At 42.2% G+C, this 18,749-nt stretch overlaps 1 protein-coding gene across 1 annotated transcript in view; it reads right to left on the reverse strand.

The window, feature by feature from the left end:
• Window positions 1–18,749, reverse strand: part of sv2a (synaptic vesicle glycoprotein 2A) — a 42,515-nt gene that overhangs the window by 20,491 nt on the left and 3,275 nt on the right. Inside the window, exon 2 of the mRNA XM_046400062.1 lies at window positions 4,123–4,912. Within this exon, the coding sequence (XP_046256018.1) occupies window positions 4,123–4,732 (610 nt within the window). The 5' untranslated portion in view covers window positions 4,733–4,912. The remainder of the gene's footprint in view (window positions 1–4,122; window positions 4,913–18,749) is intronic.

Consider the following 18,749-nt stretch of genomic DNA (forward strand, 5'->3'; position numbering starts at 1 on the left):
AGGCAGGTTGTTTACAGTAGTAGTAGTACTCGTAGTAGTAGTAGTAGTAGTAGTAGTAGTAGTAGCAGTATTCTACTTCTTGTTCTTTCTTCCTGTATGGTTCAAACTCTGAGTCTTGTGTATCTTATAAAAATCTTGATGTTCAACATTATTCTGCATTTTGACAATACAAAGTACATGCTTAGGTCTTTAGCTTTAATTTTCTGGCAACAGCATTTTATATTTTATTTGGATACATTTATTTAAGGGGTATTTTGTATTAATATCACACTCTTTGCCATCTCCCATCTCTGTTTACACTGTATGTATAACAGACATTTAGCCCTTCGTCAAGCAGGCAGAATACACCAAAGGCTGAACAATGTGAAAGCTACTTGACATTTAAAGTACTTCTACTTATCCAGCACTTCAACAGAAATCTCTTTGGTGTGGCTGAGCTGCTGCACGTAACAAACCCCAGGTTCTTCTTCCCGTTACGGGAAAACCAACGGTGCTGCAGATGCAACCTCCGCAGCCTCACAACAAGGACAAACCAATGACAACCAGTCAGTGCTTCTCTGCTGCCTGTGAAAGCGTCTCCTTCAGCTCCGGCGTGTGAAAACGCATCCAAAACACTCACTCCGGCTGCTCTCATTTTAATTTCCTCACTTAATTTGAAATTAAAGTGTTGCAGGATGGTGATGTGCACGTATATAACTTACATTACACATCTAACCAAGTCAAAATGCCTGGAGACCGTGATTAAGTCAAAATGGCAGAGAGAAAAGCTTTGCGTGGACGGAGGGGATTTTGCCGAGCTGCGATGTGTTTCTGCCTCTGAATTCCTCTCTGTGGGTGCATCTGAATGCTTTCTGCTGGAAGGGATTTAATAATCTGCAGACGCTCACCGTCGCACACTGCACACACACAGTATAAATGTAAACATACAATACGAGCTAAGCGGCTGGCGCTACGACGACACTACCGTGTGGAGAAGAAGAGGGTGAGGGTGGGGGTGGGGGTGAGGACACTGGGAATCATGGAGATGCAGAGAGGCATGAGCAGAAGAGGCTCTCTAGCATGAGTCAGGCGTGTTGCGTAACAGGGAGGGTGGAGGGAATCGGTCGTGTCTCCCTACTGGCTCCCCCGTGGCATGACACAAACCCAGCCGGAGAGGGGGGAGGAAAGGGGGGAGTGATGGACGTAACCGAGCACAACTGAGTAAATGTACAGTGTCCTTTTCTCTTGCTCTATTATTTTATTTTAATTCCATACCTTCTTATTTCTGCCCTTCTTTCTGTATTCTTTCCTCATTCCTTCCCCTCCTTTTTTCTACTTCATTCCCTTCCTTTGTGAAAAATCAAATTAGGCCTACAAGGTTTTCATCCTAAAAACGAAACAAATCACTTCACAGCCTTCTGCACTATGAGCAGGTTTATCCAGCACTCCGGGGTACATTTGACTTCTTATACTAATTTGAACCTGTAATAACTGATTTCTTTGGCCACTTAAAGGAGAGCGGAAAAAAAGGCGTGAACGCATCGACGACATAATAGAACCTGATGAAGCCGGCAGAGTTAGCAAACAGGCTGATGTGGAGCAACATGAAGCCTGTTCTTGGTCTCTGTCAGCTCCTGAGAGAAATATCCATCCCATCGGCTGCTAAACGCTGTGTTCATCAGCTAGTTGATCACTTTGTCTGCTGCCGCATGGTGCTGAGCACGTAGCTTACACTTCATTTGTGACAGATCTGCCACAAAAAACAGCTGCCTGCTGAAGATCACAAGAAAAACTATTTATTTTATAGCAGAACTTCAGAGTCAAGTGGTACTTCTCTATGAGCTAATCACAGATAACTGGCCGATTTCACATTAGCTGATCCATTATTATTAAAACACTGATTTTAAAAAGAATACTGATTAAAGCTTCTTTTTTTCATACTGCCACTGCTGATGCCTTTAGCTTTTGTCTCCCTACTGGAACAGATACACACAGTTCTGTACATGTATGAAACACATGCAAGCTGTCATGGAGGTCTGAGCACACAGACATAATCCCTCATACGCAGGCTGGTCAGCGTATTTGTGTCCATACCTTGTCCTGCGCATGGACGTCTGGGACAACACAACAACCCAGTGACCGATAAAAGGCATGGATGCTTGCCAAATGCAGCTCTTTGTGAGTGTGTGTGTGTACTTTATGTGAGTAAATGAGTTAAAACGGTGCGTCTGTTGCACCTGTAAACACTCAGGAAGGGAAACAGGAAAACCTGAGCTGAAAACAGAAATAAAAGTCTCCTCTCAAACACGTAACCTCTTGATGCAGTGCTGCAACACGCTGAGCAGCAGTAGGCTGTTGCATTTGAGCTGGCAAAGAACACACTGAACTCGAACGGCAAGGTTAAAAGAGAATTTAAACTTGTACTGCGAGTACAAGCTGTGACCTTTTTAAACAAAGAAACACTCAGGCTAACATTGGCCTCCTTGCTGAACTGATCTGTGGTCATCCTGTTGCTCCACAACAGCACAGTTATAAACATCGGTTTGTCCTCCTCAGTTAAACTCATAAAAGGGCAATAAATGGATTAAACAGAGGAGATAACCACCACCAATCGCCTGCCTGCTTGTTAACTGAGATGTCACTGCTTGTAATTTAGGTACAAGGAGGTCTGAGGGTTTACGCCTTCTAATCTCACGTTATCACAGCAGTGTGAATGCCACTGTGGCTAATTTGCTCGGTTGTTTTACCTCAGGCTAGCGTGTTGTTATTGTGGTTTGAGGCAGCGGTTCATCATTAATCACACGAGAGAATTTTCTCTTATGGGAGACAATAAAGAAACCCGAACCTTCAAGTTGGAATCCTTCTAGACAAAACTGGTGCTGCGTCCTTGTTTAACTGTCCAACAGCACAGTTCCTGAACACACCACGCCTGCCCCCCCATCTGCAGGGAGACAACGTTCATCTGCATGGCAGCAGTACAGTTGAACAGTCAAAGCCCTGCGACTACACTGGAGATTATGTAATTAGATCTCATCTAATTTGGCTAAATTAAATAATGCAACTGCACATTTGAGGCCATGTCGAGGTGTTGCTAAGCTGCCGCACTCATTCAGCTCAAAGAACTTTTAATTCTCCTGTTTTGTCTGTATTTCAGTTTGGCTGATGTTGACTCGGCAGCATTTTCAGTTCACTTTTGGAATAAATTATTATGGTATTTTGAATTCAGCTATCAAAACTAAATCAGAAAGTATTTAAAGATGATCTCTCAGAGTGTGAAAGTTGACTTTAATGAATTAATTCTATTTATGTAAAGAAATGGGTCATATTTAGACAAAGCTGGCCAGTGACATGTTCATCAAGCTATATTTCATCCAGAAAAACAGAATATCTCTCTGAGTATCTCTACGTAGAAAATCTTCGTCTCTGTATCTCAGTTTTTTTATCCTCAGGAGACCTCTGGTCCTTGTTCACAGTGTCTTTTCTGAGCAGCCAATGACAGATGGTGAGGCAGGTTTGGACTCTGATTGGACATTGACCCTGAGGGTGGGAAATGATCACGAGGTCTTTGCCGACTTCACAGCACACAGAACCACAGACAAATGCGACAGACACTCATTGTGAGGAAGCAGACAGGAGGAAGACAGATACAGTCCATGGACATATTGAAAAAACTGTGAGACACAGAAACACACACACACACACACACACACACAGTCCCGCTAGCGACCAGCTGTGAAGTGAAGCAGAAAACATCGTGTTCGGATTGGCTGAGAGTTCGATTTAAAATTCTGCTGTTGTTCAGATTCAACTGCACGGGCAGTTGAATCCTAAATAGCTGTAGTTCCTCTGCCGGCGAGACTGGAGAAAAGCAATTACTGGGGGGACAAGCTGTAAAGGTAACTGCTAAGACAAGACAGAGATAAAATGCGAAGCGGTGGCATAAACTCCCAAAAGAGGCACCGAGATGAAAATAAACAGAGAAAGGACACAGAAGACAGCAGGCGAGCTGAAAGACGGAAACACGACACTGTGTGGAACTGCAGATCTCTCGTGTGTTGTAATCCCTCCTTCTGTGTGCTTTAGAAATGTTCTTATACAGGTTAGAGGTTAGGAAGCAAAAGGGCTGATATCTGTCAATCTTACCCAGCATGCCCTTGTTGGGCTCAGACAGACACATGTCCTTCTCTGCACTGGGCAGCACGAAGCCAACCACGAAGATCTCCACACCATCCGCCATCAACGCCAGCCCCAGGACAAAGTAGAGCGTCCACTGGAACTTCCCGTGGCCGCACTCCTGCAGGATGGTCTCGTACTGCTGGGCCAGCTCCTCCTGGTCTTTCCTCCTCTCGCCCTCGTAGGCTGACAGATCCCTGAACTGTTGTGCCTGGGCGGCCGTCACCCCGTCCATGCTGCCAGCCTTGCCTGAGTCAGCCCTCGGGATGCCCTGGTACTCCCCTTCATAGATCTCATCATCTTCGTCGTGTCCTTCAGTGGAATCACTGTGACCTTCATCATCATTGGCGCGGCTGTCATTGCGGTAATATCCTCCATCGTTGCTTGGCACGCCGGCGTAGTCTTCATCATCATCTTCCTCCTCGAAGCGTTTATAGGAGCGCTTGGTGTACTCGTCGGCCATTTTGTCCACACTGCGCCCCACCTTCTTGCCGACCTGTTTTTTTGCCACTTTGGCAATGTCCTTGGCGCCACGAATGAAATCTGAGCGGCCGTCTCTGTAACGCCCGTCGTCGTCCATCTTGGATGTGGAAGTGGTGATCAGTTGCTGCTAGGAATGGGATATATCAGGAGCGGCCCAAGCACATGAGTGTGCAGCGGGGATCTCTGTTGGCTGACGAATTCAGCACCACGGGCAGCTCCCTGCTCCTCTGCACTGCTGCTGATGGACTTTGGCCACCGTGCACTCGGATAACAAATCCTGTGGAAAAACAAAGACAAGAGCTGGTGTTAGCATGAGTCATGACACTGGCAGGGTGAGGAAGAAGCACCTCCTCTACACATATGTTAAACAGTCTACATGAGAGAAAATTCATACTGAAAGACGAAGGTGCTTTGCCATTTGCAGACATATCATTTGGCTCAGCGCTGATGGCTGGAGAAGAAAGGACATGACAGCTTTAAGGTGCTGAAGCTCAGTGGCCCGGACTGACAGTTAACTCAAAGCTGTTTCCTCAGCCCAGCACATGTCACACTGTGCCATTTACAGCAGCTCACCACAGAGTCACACATTTGTAATTAACAAAGGGGGAATTGCATCAGGCAGTGTGTAGAGAAGTTATCGTTATTTGCAAAGTTAGTTCCCACTGAGGCCACTTGTGATCTGTGATATATTATATTCCTGGCAAATAAACATTTATTGCCAGAAAGTCAGGACATTATGTCACTTCGTGCTGGTGTGATATTTTACGAGAAAGATCATTAAATAGAAAAGCACTGAAACATTGAACAGAAAGATTCTCTGCATTAATAGTCTAGAAGATTATCTCAAATTTCTTAGCCATATATTTGCAATATCCACATATCAACACATTCCAAATGATATTCCTTTGTTCAGCTTGCCGTCATAACGTCGATAAAGAGAAAAGAAGAGAAACACAAATCAGCATTACAAAATCAGCAGGCCACCACGCTCTTTTCCATGACACTCCTGTCAGTGTGATGCTGCCCTTGTTTGTCTCACTGATGAGGACATGCTGTGCCAAGAAAAAGGCTGCAAGGCCTACAAATTGGCAAAACAAACTCAGCAGGGAGAATGTTATTAGCATATGTTTCAGAGAGCATTTGTCTATGAATTGTCCAGATTCACACACTGCATCTATACAAGAATTAATCAATTTCAGTGAGCCGCCCTCTGCTTCATAATCCCAAGAAATTAAGGCAAATTACTTCCACCTTAAAGAAATGTCTGGCTTTTTGGCAAATACGGTGATTGACTTTCTTGCAAATTAGACCAGGTTAGGGGGTTATGTGTCGGACAATTTCTTCGTTATAAGATAATCGTCTCCTGGCTTGAGCTTCATACTTACATGCTGATATGAGATATTTTGGGAGCTAAAAATCCACTATTCCTTCAATCAACAATTGAAATGACAGCATATTTCCTAAAATGTTAAACTATTCCTTAAATTTTTTAGGGGGGGGGGGTTAATTCTGTATGTAAAACAAATAGACTGTTCGCATAAAATGTGCCACGCAAATGAACTTGCCTTGTCCTTATCCGGCGTACTCTAGTGTGGCTGAGTTGAGACGAGGAAGAAATGTTCAGTCAGGCACTGAGAGGGTAAATGGGCTCAGTGTGGAGGTGGATATATGCAGTCACTCGCACTAACGGCTGATAGTCGGTGTTGCTGATCTGCCTGCACTGGCTCTTATTTGTATCCCAGTGTGCACACACCTGACACACAGCTTGTACATGAGCACATTTTGTAAAAATGATGAAACACTCAGTATTTTTCACGTTTCAGTATGATTCAGTATATCTAAAATCATCCTGCGCTAAAGACACAATTTGATTCAGCACCAAACTGGATGTGTCCAATGTCTCCAAGATGAGAGACTGTTGACTTTTTGTCTTCAACAATAACATATCTCTGGTATGTATTTGCTTACGAGACCAAACGGAGATGATCTCTGGGGGACTGACTGCAGCTGTAGCCAACGCTGAAGCCATTCAAAAGCACAGCAGCAGCAGCAGCTCAGCATGGGGGGATGAGAGCGAAAATGTTCAGCCCGAGGGAGCCAGCAGCATGCATCAACATGACTACAAACACTGGCTCAGTGTACCGAAGAACAGCGTCATGTCAGAGGGAACAACGCCGTCCAACCCTGTCTGATAAACTGCTGCATTGGATGCTGAAAGCACAAAATGAAAAATTACTTTGCAACGATATCCCATTGCTTTTCCTTCCTTTAAGAGACACTTAATTTCACAGATTTTAAGGTAAAATGAGCAGGGTTTAAAATGTTCGTACGCTATCTCGGTCCAGTGCCTGCAGTAATAACAGGGGTGAAAAAAGACCAGTGCAGGCTGACATCCTCGTCCATCCTCCTGAGTCATCCTCTATGTTTTCTTTGGCCCAGCCTTGCAACTGTCAAACAACCCTCCCCTCTCTTCTGACCGAGCCAACATTGCTCTTCAGCTGGAAACACTGGAAATAAGACATTTCCTCACTCACTCACACAAACATATGGCTAATATCTATTCATACACTCAAAAATGTATGCATTTATGATCCAAAGTTAAGTGAGGAACGGTGGCTGCTGATTAAACAAGAGATTAAACAACAGCTCGCTGTTGTGTTTTAGATTTTAGCACGACACATAAGCAGTTTACATCAATAACGTTGGCAGGTTAAAAATAAAAATCTTAGAAATTCTTTGAAACGATGGAAATGGCTGAAATGTTTCAGACAAAAGCGGGGTTGTCATTTCTAGCCTGAAACTATCACCAGTCAATTTTATCAGCTGTTGCTAGCTACTGTTAGCTAATTGACATCCACTCTGTGTTGGATCGTCTCCAACTGACTCACTTAAAATGAAAACCCTGTAAAAGGATATAAATAAATATATAATAAATATGACAAACATTTCAAGTGCATTTTACATTAATGTACAATTGTGCTAAAAGAGAGAAGCTAAAGCTAATGTTAACATGACATAATGTGGTTAATGGTTAATGTGGGGGAAGCCGTGGCCTAGAGGTTGGAGAAGCGGCTTGTGATCGGAGGGTCACTGGTTCGATTCCCCCAACGGATGGGCAGGAAAAGTTTGGGTGTGGTGGAGTGATTAATGCGAAAAATGCCCCCCCCTCCATTAGCCGGCTGATGTGCCCTTGAGCAAGGCTTTGCAAGGCCCTTACATCCACCTTGAGCAAGGCACTTAACCCCCCAATATGCTCCTGGGCGCCTGATGCTGCCCACTGCTCCTGTGTGTGTTTCACTGCATGTAATTTGCTGGGTGTTGCATGTGTGTGTTCAACTAAGGATGGGTCAAATGCAGAAGATAAATTCAGTGTGTGTATGTAAAAATATATATACTATATGCTAGTAGCAGACATGCTAACGACTGCAGGTTGCACTAGCGAAGGTTAAACACACTGTTTAATCAGCCCTTACATCCACATTGTCGCATTGTGAGGATAAAAGACAATTAATTCAGGGCCCACTTTATCATACTGTTCAGTATATCTTAGCATTTACAAACAACATCAGTGTGCCCCCTCTGTTCTCTATTTACTGTGGTCTTCATGTGTAGGAAGTGATCAAATAGCACTGACTGACTGTACTGTGTAATGATCCATAAATCAATGAGTCATGTAATTAATATGAGGCGCGACCGAGGGGCAGTGCAAAAAATAAATAAATAAATAAAGTAACTGGAAAAGTGCCAGTGAACTGCAAACTAATCTTGGTGGTCCTCTTATCATCCCCTATGCAGTTTATTAAATCTGTTTAACTTATTTGTATAACAACATTTGTGTGACAAGCGCAAAATAGTGAGAGAACACAAGCAGATGTAACCAGGAGAGAGGAGGGGTTGTAGCAGGTAGCAGGAAGTCAGCAGGGAGCGGATCTTTGAAAGCTTCCTGTACAGCCTCAGGGGTGTTGAACAGACAGACTACTGCCAAGCCGACATCGCACAACCCAAAGGTCTGCTGGGACGACCGGGTTTCTAAGAACGCACTCACTGAAACCGAGACCCCAGAAGAACAGGGGGGAGGTTTTGTTAGTGGATCTCCCTTCACTCTGCTTGTACAGAATAACGCAATAAATGCAAAGGTTATAAAAATACAAATCTGTAATTTAATTAGTGCTGACATTCTGATTAAACAGATTTCAGATTATTTAAAAAGTAAACATGACTATTCAGGCTAACATGCTGATGCTGAGCACGTGTACAAATTATTACTGCATCCGAGATTAGTGTGCAAACATTTCCTATTCATTCATTACTTTTTGTAGATATTTGGCCATAAACTAAAATTTCGGACAAACTGAAAATTTAGATCTGTTGATGGTGTTAGACGAAAAGCTGACAGATTACACAAGCTATTACAATTTATCCCGAGGGGAAGAGGAATGTCTGTACCAAATTTCATGGAAATTGATTGACAGTTGTGAAGATATTTTCTCTGGGGAGCATGAATGCCAGTACAAAGTTTCAAAATTTCATGGGAATTTATCAAATAGTTGTTGACTATACTTTTCCCCAGTGTGGGACTAATAAAGGCCTATCTTCTGGAACAAAGTAGTGGAACGACCAACAGACCGGCATTGCCATTGCAAATTATTTCACCATTTCTACTCATACCTCATCTGAAATATAGTAATCAGTACACAATACATCACCACCAGGCCACTGGGCTGAACAAAGCCACTGCCTCTCACATTTATATATCACGTTCAGACAGGCAGGAGGCTTTATAGGTTGCTGACCTGCACCTGTGATAAGCATTTTGGGTTAAAAACAAAACACTTCAGTCTGGATTGCATGAACAAGCAGATGAACAAGCAGTCAGGGCTAAATCGATTTCTTGTCAGTGACTGGAACCTCGGTGGCAATGCCTTTGGGTGAGGCTCAATTTATCATCCATTGGTAGCTCTATTGAAACCAATTGCTATAAGAAAATTTTTTTTGTTGATGAATGATTCGGTCGCTCAATAACAGAGCTATTGCTCTGGCTTTTGAGCCTCACAAACGTCCCTCTGGCCTCAGGCTTTGAATGGTTCTGGACAGAAATGTGGGTTTCAGGTTGAGTTTAAACAATCGGTCAGAGGAAAGATCAGTAATACCTCTTACAGTTAGTCTGGTATAATTCAGTAATCAATTTATCCATATCTGTTTATCATTCATTTTATGGTCATTTTAAGAAAGAAAAACTGCAGCTCTTTGGTTTCAGCCGTTTCTCACTCTGAAGGGCAGCATCACATCATGAGCAAATGTTGTGAAAGACATTTGGTGCTTTGTCATCAACTTGGATCTCATGCTATGAATTGCTCACTTCAGTGTTCACTTGCATGTCTGTGATAACTGAAGGACCATGCATCCAACCATGCACCAACAGCATGCACTATGACCTTAGATGGCTGAACTACATGTACATACAGCATCCAAATTAAATACAGAATCGTGGAGTTAGGTGGTTACAGGCTACACAGTCATATTTTGTCTTAGTTGCTCAGCTTTGACTCAGATCTCCAGCTGCTGTTGAGCCAATCTGTTGTTTGGTCAGTCAGTCCTGCCGTCCACCACAGCTGAACGTTAACATGCATCTAATGACTAAACGCTGGCTCCTAAAAGCCCCACAAAAACCAACTCTGCTGAAGTGAATATTAAACCCTCTGCCTCTCCTTCGAAACACGTCTTCTAACATAGTAGATATGGTCATACGCCCCCTCCCACCCCACCCCAATGGAGTCGGAATAACTTCACTTCCTTTAATCTATGTCTTGAAAGCAATTTTGAAAGTGATTGCTCCATTAAGAATATATTAAAGCTGCGATGGTAGTGCTTGCTCACTCCTCTCAGCTTCACCCTGCTGCAGAAAATTGGATTTCATGGCTCAAAAACAACTGCCAAGTGAGCAGCGAGTGATAAACTCAAACTCCAGGCTCCAAATCCGCCGACCCTTCTTAAATTCATGGCTGACATCAACTGCAGACACTATGTCCATGTCCTGTTGCCTTCAGGTCACGGTTCAGCAAACCAACAAGGCAGGCACAATGCATTAAACCTGTGGTGGAATAACGGAAAAGACCACAAACACACTGAAAAGGATGGAGAAGCAGCCACAGGAATGGTGAATGCTCATCCATAGTAAGAACCTGATCCGGTGGGTCTACCGCCCAATCACTACTGCTTTCTCATCGTTACCCCAAAAAGATTAATGTAATTTGGTTAATGATTTTTAGGAAAATAAAGCCAATGTTGAACTGATACACAAAGGTTAGCTGAGCACGCATAATGAATTCCCAGCACATGTGGATAATCAGGTGTCCATTAATAAACAAACATTTCATGAATGTTTGCATGGTATGAAGGGAGCTTTTATTTTATCATTATTTTCCACATAATCAGTACCAAATGCTATGGTCCTATCTCTGACTGTAAACACAAAGACTCAAACAATTTTCTCTTTCTCTCTTTGGTTTCAGCAGATTGGTTAACCCAGCTTTGTCACCATGATCACGACCTTTGTACCAGGAGCCTCTTGAGGCCCATCTGAATGCAATGAGGCAGCCCATCACCATCTGATTAGCCTTTCACAAGCTGGAGAAATGAGAGTGGGTGTTGGTTGACTCTGCCTATGAATAACAAATACTTCTTTAGTGTGTACATGTATGGCGACTGTGCAGCTGTGGCTGCCTTACTTGTATGCAACTGAGTGCAATGAATATTATGCTAGTTAATAAATAAGCTCACAGTATAAAGAGTTGTTGCAAAATAAAGTAGTTTTTCAAACTGTTTTGGCATCTCTAATGAAGTGTAAATTGATATTAAATTAACAGTCGAGAGGGGGAACAAGCAGAAAACCCTCGCTGTCGTTTGACGCTGATGAAAGACTTAATTATGTAATCCCATTTTCTTCCAGTGAGCAGAAAGGACACCAGAGGGATAGGAAGTGCAGTCTCACACACACACACACACACACACACACACACATACACACATATGTGTGCAACATACAACGTGCCAGGCTAAAAGCATGCTAACAAAAGATAACAAGCAAAAACATGGGCCCCAAATGAATCATGGTGTCTTGGAGCTACCGTAAATCCATGCTGCACCAAATAATCACAGTTTTACAGATTGTTCGGGGAAATATTGAAAGAAATACTAAACGTGTTTGTTTTAGAAAGTATTTTTTAAAAAAGAGTCCATGTTAGCTTAGCTGAAGCTCAGCTTTTTTTCAGCTTTTCCAGGAGTGGATGCACCAATTACAGTTGGGTTTGGTCTGGTTTGGGTGACCGTGTCTGAGGCATGAAGGCCTGGATGCTGAAGGGAATGAGAGATATTGTCTCAAGGTCCACTGCGCTTGAAGTTGCACTTTTTAATATCTTATTTTTTCACCCAGCTCTGCAGTCACCCTCAGCTCAGTGGAGCTTCCATGCATCTTTCAGCTCACTGACACACTCTTCAATAGAGAAGCATTATAGGGAATAATATATCACATTTGCAAAGAGTCTTCCTACATCTCAACTATTTACCTTTCAGAAGAGCACTAAAGATTTCTAGTTACCACTTAAGGACTCTGACAAGGCCGTCCTTTCAACACACAGACAGCCTTGAGCTTTTGGTGGTAACTCTTCACTATTAAAACGAAACCTTTAGAACATCTGCTAAATGAGCAGCTCAAAGCTCAAAGCCCCCCGCACGCCGCCCTCCACATTGAGCCTTGGCTCTCAATGACAGGAGCTGGGCACTTGATTTAGTAGAAATACAAGACCTATGGAGCAGCAGACAGTTTTTGGCAGGGAAAAAGACAAGCAGTTACTGCGCCCCGAGAAAATGGATGAGGAGGAGGAAACCGGTGAGCAAATCACACACAGCACCGCGACCGTCACCCTTAAAACTAAACCACTCTACTTGCCGAAAACATTCTCTGAATAAACTCGCTTTGATTATAACTCATTGCACTCAACTCGATTTATTTTCTTGACAGCAGGAGGTATTTTTTCTTTCGCTTTCTCTCTCTCTTCTCTGACAGCAACACAAGACCTATGGAAAAGGTGTACAAGATTAATCATGACTAAGGTTGTTTTTATATCCCTAAATTTGACAGTTGACTAACTAACATATTTTAAAAAAATCATTTGAAAATAGCACATCCACATTATGTTTCTGTCAGTTCACGTTTTTTGTAGATTAGTGTAATCACATTACTCATGTCCACATGATTGAAAAGGGGCACTGCAGCAGCATCTTTGATCTGGTTCACCTAGACACCCACACACACACACTTCGGTTTGACCTCATTATGACCGGAGATGTGTGTGTGTGTGTGTGTGTTCAGTGTGGAGCAATAAGTTACCTGTCAGGTGTTATTTCAGCATCTTAAGGACCATAGAAACATGTTTTCATTTGAGCTGGACAATAAACTGAGAGCTGTAAAATATGTAGTCTGAACAGAAATAAGGTCAAATATTTTTGCTTCTTTCTACACAGCTTAAAGAGTTTAAGAGTCAGGGGTTGGTGGAGACCAAAAACAGAGACAAAAACAGGCCTAAACAAAGCTAAATATGTAGAGGAACGCTAACGCATTCACCATTTCCATTTACAAAGGTTATCATGTGTCACTTCAGCCTGGAGAAGTCAAAAATAACTAATACAGGTTGACAGCAATATTCAACATCACATTAAGACAAACCAAATGAGACCAACACAGAGAACATCAGTCTAAATTATATTTACATTATATTCATCTACTGGGCTGCTTTGTGACATAAAAGAGGCCTAATTTATGGAACAAAAGTGAAAGGCTACTGTTCCACCTGTGGAAAAAATAAACCTGAGAGCCCTCAGAGATTTTGTAACGAGTCAAATGGTGATGTGGAAAAGCCTTTTCGACAGAGCAACAGAGAAAACAAACAGCGACACCAGGAACAAACAGTGTGACAAGCTGCAACCCCCTCCAACAGGAAACAATGGGGCTTTTAAAAATGTGGTGTTAATTAAACTTGACTGTACAGTCTATCCATCTTAGATCCAAAAGATTCCAAATATACCAAACAGTTCAGTCTGATTTAAATCTGTGTAAAATGATGCACAAGACACCTGGAACATAAAGTCTTCAATTTGAATATTTCCCTTTGCATAACTTCACTGAAGTGTTGGAACATGTCTGTTTTTAAGTGGTGATAAGGAGCATCTTGACAATGATCCGACTGTCGGTGATTTATTCCCTTACATTCCCATTTCATGCCTGTGAAAGGTTTCTGAAGCTCTCTGTGCTCGAGGTGGATTTTATTCCTTTAGAATTTTTCGTTTAAAGTTGCATCCAATTAACAGCCCTTCGTTCGCTGCCAGGATGAGTCAGTCCTGTCTCCAAATATAACCTCATCTTTCATCACCACCCAGATTAACACCTTCACAAACGCACTCGACTTCAGCTATCAGGCCTACTGCAATGAGCTATTATATTCTGGAGAGGGACCGATCATCAACCTGGCTGATTATCGGATCTGATCTAATATTCAGCATTTTTGCCAAGTATCTGCTTCTGTGTGGGGTATTTTTTTGTCCAATTGTCCAGTCTTTCATTCACACTTTTACACACTGAACTAAATGCTGATGCTCATTTGACAGCACAGATGCTGCAGTTAGCGAGTGTGAAAGATGAGCATGAGGGATGATAGTCTTTGTCTGCGTGTGTGTGTGTGTGTGTGTGTGAACATAGATGTGTGTACCACAGAGAGCCTGAGAGTGAAAAAGATATGCAATGTGTGCAAATGTGAGATTAATGCAGCATGTACTGTATGTGTGTGTGTGTGTGTGTTCGGGAGAGACATTGATAGGTGGAAATGATTAGGTCAGTGCTGAATCCTGAGGGCTGCAGATGGCTGGTAATGTCATGCAGCGCTGAATTAATTTCTCTTGACATCTTTGATTTGTCGTCGCACACAGTGAATTTTCTCCTGTGATAGATTGTCCCTGAGGCTCAGCACAATCCTGATCAAGATGACATGCTGACAGATGGATGTGAATGTGAGGAGTTTATTCCCAAAACACCACTGCACAAAAATAAATTAAAAAAATTAAGTTTAATAATCAGTATTATTTCTAAGATACACGCTGGTCTTCAAATTACAAAATATGTTGTCAGTCTGTGTTTTGTATGGACTGCGTGGGCGTCTAACGTTTTTTTCCAAACTGATTGTTGAGGTCTTTTCAGAACAAAACTCTTCATACAGTTTCTTAGCAACACCAAGTGCTTCGATCATGAGCAATGACGTACTGGTCAGCGTTATTTCCAAAATTACTGAATGTAAAACTTTGGCTAATGCATAACATCATTTTAACTGTATGAAATATGGGTGGAGTCTAAAAAATGAAAACCAATGCAGAAGTGCCTTAAACCTGCACAGTTTCTAATGGCCAGAAGGGGGCGACTCCACTGGGTTCAAAAAGAAGTCTGACTATGGAAGCTTATCAGAAAACGAGCCTACTTTTCATGTGATTTTTTTATTTAAACAGCTTCCTGATGAGTTGGTCTAATGGTTTCAACCAGTGGTTTTAGGTATTCTTCAATATAGCATGATTTTAGTTCTATAAATTATGGTAACTTTTAGAGTAAAACAGACAATAAAGCAGAGTAAGCTTTAGGCCGTGACTACCTTGAGATTGAAAGGGACTGAACTGAACTGACCAGCCCTGTTGTCAGATACGCAATCAAGCTATTTGACTTTGCATCAGCCTGACATCACATCAGTGTATACACTTAACAGGTGTGCAACTGGCTTTTAGTGCAGTGTAATGTAGTTCTTTTTGTTTTATAAAAAAATATTTCTTCATTATCATCACAGCCCACTGAGAGGCACATAAAATAGTCCTGAAGCAACAATAAAATCTGACTTTTTAATTCACTAGATGGCCACTGATGTCTCGGCTCTCATGAGTGCATCAGGAGCAATGCATTCTGGGTCGTGTCAGCACGGCCCACGCTCTTCATCTGTTTGAAAATTTCCCCCATTAGACTCAGTCAACAAACACCTACATTCATAATGAAAAAGCACACGGTCAGCTGCCACACTGGGCTCAGAACACAGGAGGGGATCACATCCAGCCGTATGTCCAGTTCAAATTAGCACGTTAAGGTGGAAAACAGAGACAAGGCAGCTGCCTGAATACATCTATTTATTTATATACACACGTTAACTGCAGGAGGACGTATAAACCTCTGAAGAAACAGGAAACAAAGCGTTTAAACTGCTGACAAACTGCACCAAAACTGAAATTCATCTATTAGAATACTGATGTATACTGTCAAAAATGGAGGACAGTATGTGCAGTAATCACATGTATGCTTCATATAAATGTATATCGCCTCATAGTCGTTGGATCTTTGTGGACGCAAAAGTTTTGAGAAGACATTTAAATTCAGAAGAAGTAATTGCTTTCTGAAAGGATTTATCCTGGCACACACATTGATTTTAGCAAGTAATTTGAGGAGGTGGTTAAAGGTTAAATCAATAATATCGTCCGATACTAATCAAGCTGATATAAACTCGCCATGAAGTTGGTTTAGTAACACTCACTGTTACAGGTAAGGTCACTGAAATGTCCTCTAGAAATGAGCAGGGTGAGGTGGAAAATTCTGTATTTTTTTTTACCTGTTAGAGACACATGCAGGTTTTTTTATGCTCATCCTGGCCCAGCCAAAGCTTCTTGTGGTAACTCTGAATTTCATCCATCCACAAGCTTTTTTTCATCTATCATCCATCATTTTTATATCAGCTCCACTACCCTGAGCTTCAAGGGGAGCCCTGTTGAGGCCGTGGGAGGGGAACCATCAATTATTCATGTCTTGCTTTCTGGCCACAAGGACTGAGGTGCCAGAGTCGGCAACCCGGCAATTGTGCAGTGATGTATTATAGCCAGCTCCTGCTCATCTGCACCCACCGCAGTGTGACATCTGCACAGAGTCATGCAGGAAGTGACAGTTTTATTCAGCTGCACCGTGTTCCTGCAAGGCTTCAGGCCAATCAAGGCGAACAACATAACAGCAGCCTGAGAGGAGGGTGCGATGATTGGTTGTTCGGCTTACTGGGTCATAGCTCCTCCAAGGCTGCTAAGTCCCCTTTGGGAGAATCTGCAGCCTAACATGAGTCACGTCATTGTTCCCCTGCTCGGGCTCTTAGTGTGCACCATCACCCTGGTGGCACCAAGGCAGCTAGCAACACCATGTCAAACACACTGACGTCAGCTCACTGCATCCATTTTGGCTTTTTTGCTCACTGCAAAATGGACTGAAGAGGAGTCAGACTGGGGGCAGCTGAGAGGTGCAGTTCAAAACCTGCAGCGCAGTCGACAGAAGCTGTCATGCATAACACAAAAACACAACACAAAATGAGCTTTTCGCAGCACGTACCAGCAGCTCACATTAGTGTCATTTTATAATGTTTAGTACATTGGCATTCACTGTCTGACTTAACATTGTTGTGACCTGCTGTCGTCTCAAAATGTCTTTCTTAAAATGAAGGTTTGTTAGAAAATGGCCGACCTGCAGAGAGCAGCTGTCAAATCACACTATGAGACTAATATCATAATGAAATGTGACAACTTCATTACTGACACAGGTAATGAAGTCAGGTGATAGTATAATTAGTAGTATAATTAGACTTTGTTGAATAAATTTGGCTGTTTTGTGACTGAGGGATTACATCACGCTAGCTGTACATATACACAGCACTGCTTTGAACTAAATGCTAACATCAGCAAGCTAACATGCTCACAATGACAATGTGGACATGCTAATGTGTAGCAGTTAGAATGTTTACCTGGCTTACCATGACAGTTTACTGAATTAGCACGGTAACATTTGCTAGGCAGCGCTAACCACAGTTGCTAAACCTGATGTACATACAAATTAATATTTTGCCCTGATTACAGCATGAGATGAAAACTCATGCAAAAGCAAACTTAAAGGCTAATTCACCCTGAGATTGAACCGATTGTCTGTACCAAGTTCTGTGGCAGCTGATCTCAGGATCAGCTGAAATATTTCACTGGATGAATGAAAACTTTGACATGATGGTGGTGCTAAATGAAAATTCAGGTGATCACCAAAGTCAGAAGGCTTCATCCTTTAGATACCAGGAATGTCTACACAAATCACACACCATGAATTTAACTCAAGTATTTCAGATAGTATTTACCATTCAGCACAACTTCAGGATTATTTGGATTAGTATTAATATTTGTTTGTGTATCTTCTTCACAAATAAAATGAATGCCCAGATGTTGAGATATTTCACTCTAGTCTGGATCAAAATGGTGAATTCACAGATGTAGGGGGAAAAAAGGCTTTTGGATGATAAAATTCAGTGTAATACTCAAGTGTGTTCTTCAAGGCAACACCATTACTTCCAAGGACAAAATAAACAATACACCAATATGTAGGCCAAACGTCCCATGCAGAAATCATCACCACTGCGTTCTGCAGATGCTTTGCTCTTTTCTCTCTCAGTGAACTATGGGTGTGATGAGTTTTTATGGTCGTTTGAACTAAATTGTTGCCACTACAAGCTTCAGTATGGTTTTCTGTGCACGAAAGCTATTCATGATTCTGCAGGAGCTGCGGCGTGTGTCATCCGATTGCTGCATTAAAGCTCAATCTACCGAACTCTTGTCTTTAAAGTGGTGGAGTGGAAAAGAGGAGATGCTTTATTTCACAGGTTCATCATTTAAAAGATAAAATAGGTGCAATAATTTGAGATAGTCCACATACTAAAGGAATAGTTCATCATTTCAATAAGTATGTTTATTTGCTTCTTGCCAAGTCTTTTAAATATCAAATTGGAGCCAGGTTTCGATTAGCTTAGCCTAGCATGAGGACTGGCAGGGACAACCGCTAATGTGTCTCTCTCAAAAATCTTGAAAATTGCCTACTAGCACTTGTGAAGCTCACTAATCAGCATGTTATGTTCTTTGTTTAATCTGTACGCAAACAGAAATGTAAAAAGATTTGATTTTACTGGGAGCTAAGTGGTCTTTTGCTAGCCTAAGCTAACTGCCTCCTTTTTTTTTAAATATCCACT

The sequence above is a fragment of the Scatophagus argus genome, chromosome 9 (genome assembly GCF_020382885.2).
Source record: "Scatophagus argus isolate fScaArg1 chromosome 9, fScaArg1.pri, whole genome shotgun sequence".
Taxonomy (NCBI): domain Eukaryota; kingdom Metazoa; phylum Chordata; class Actinopteri; family Scatophagidae; genus Scatophagus; species Scatophagus argus.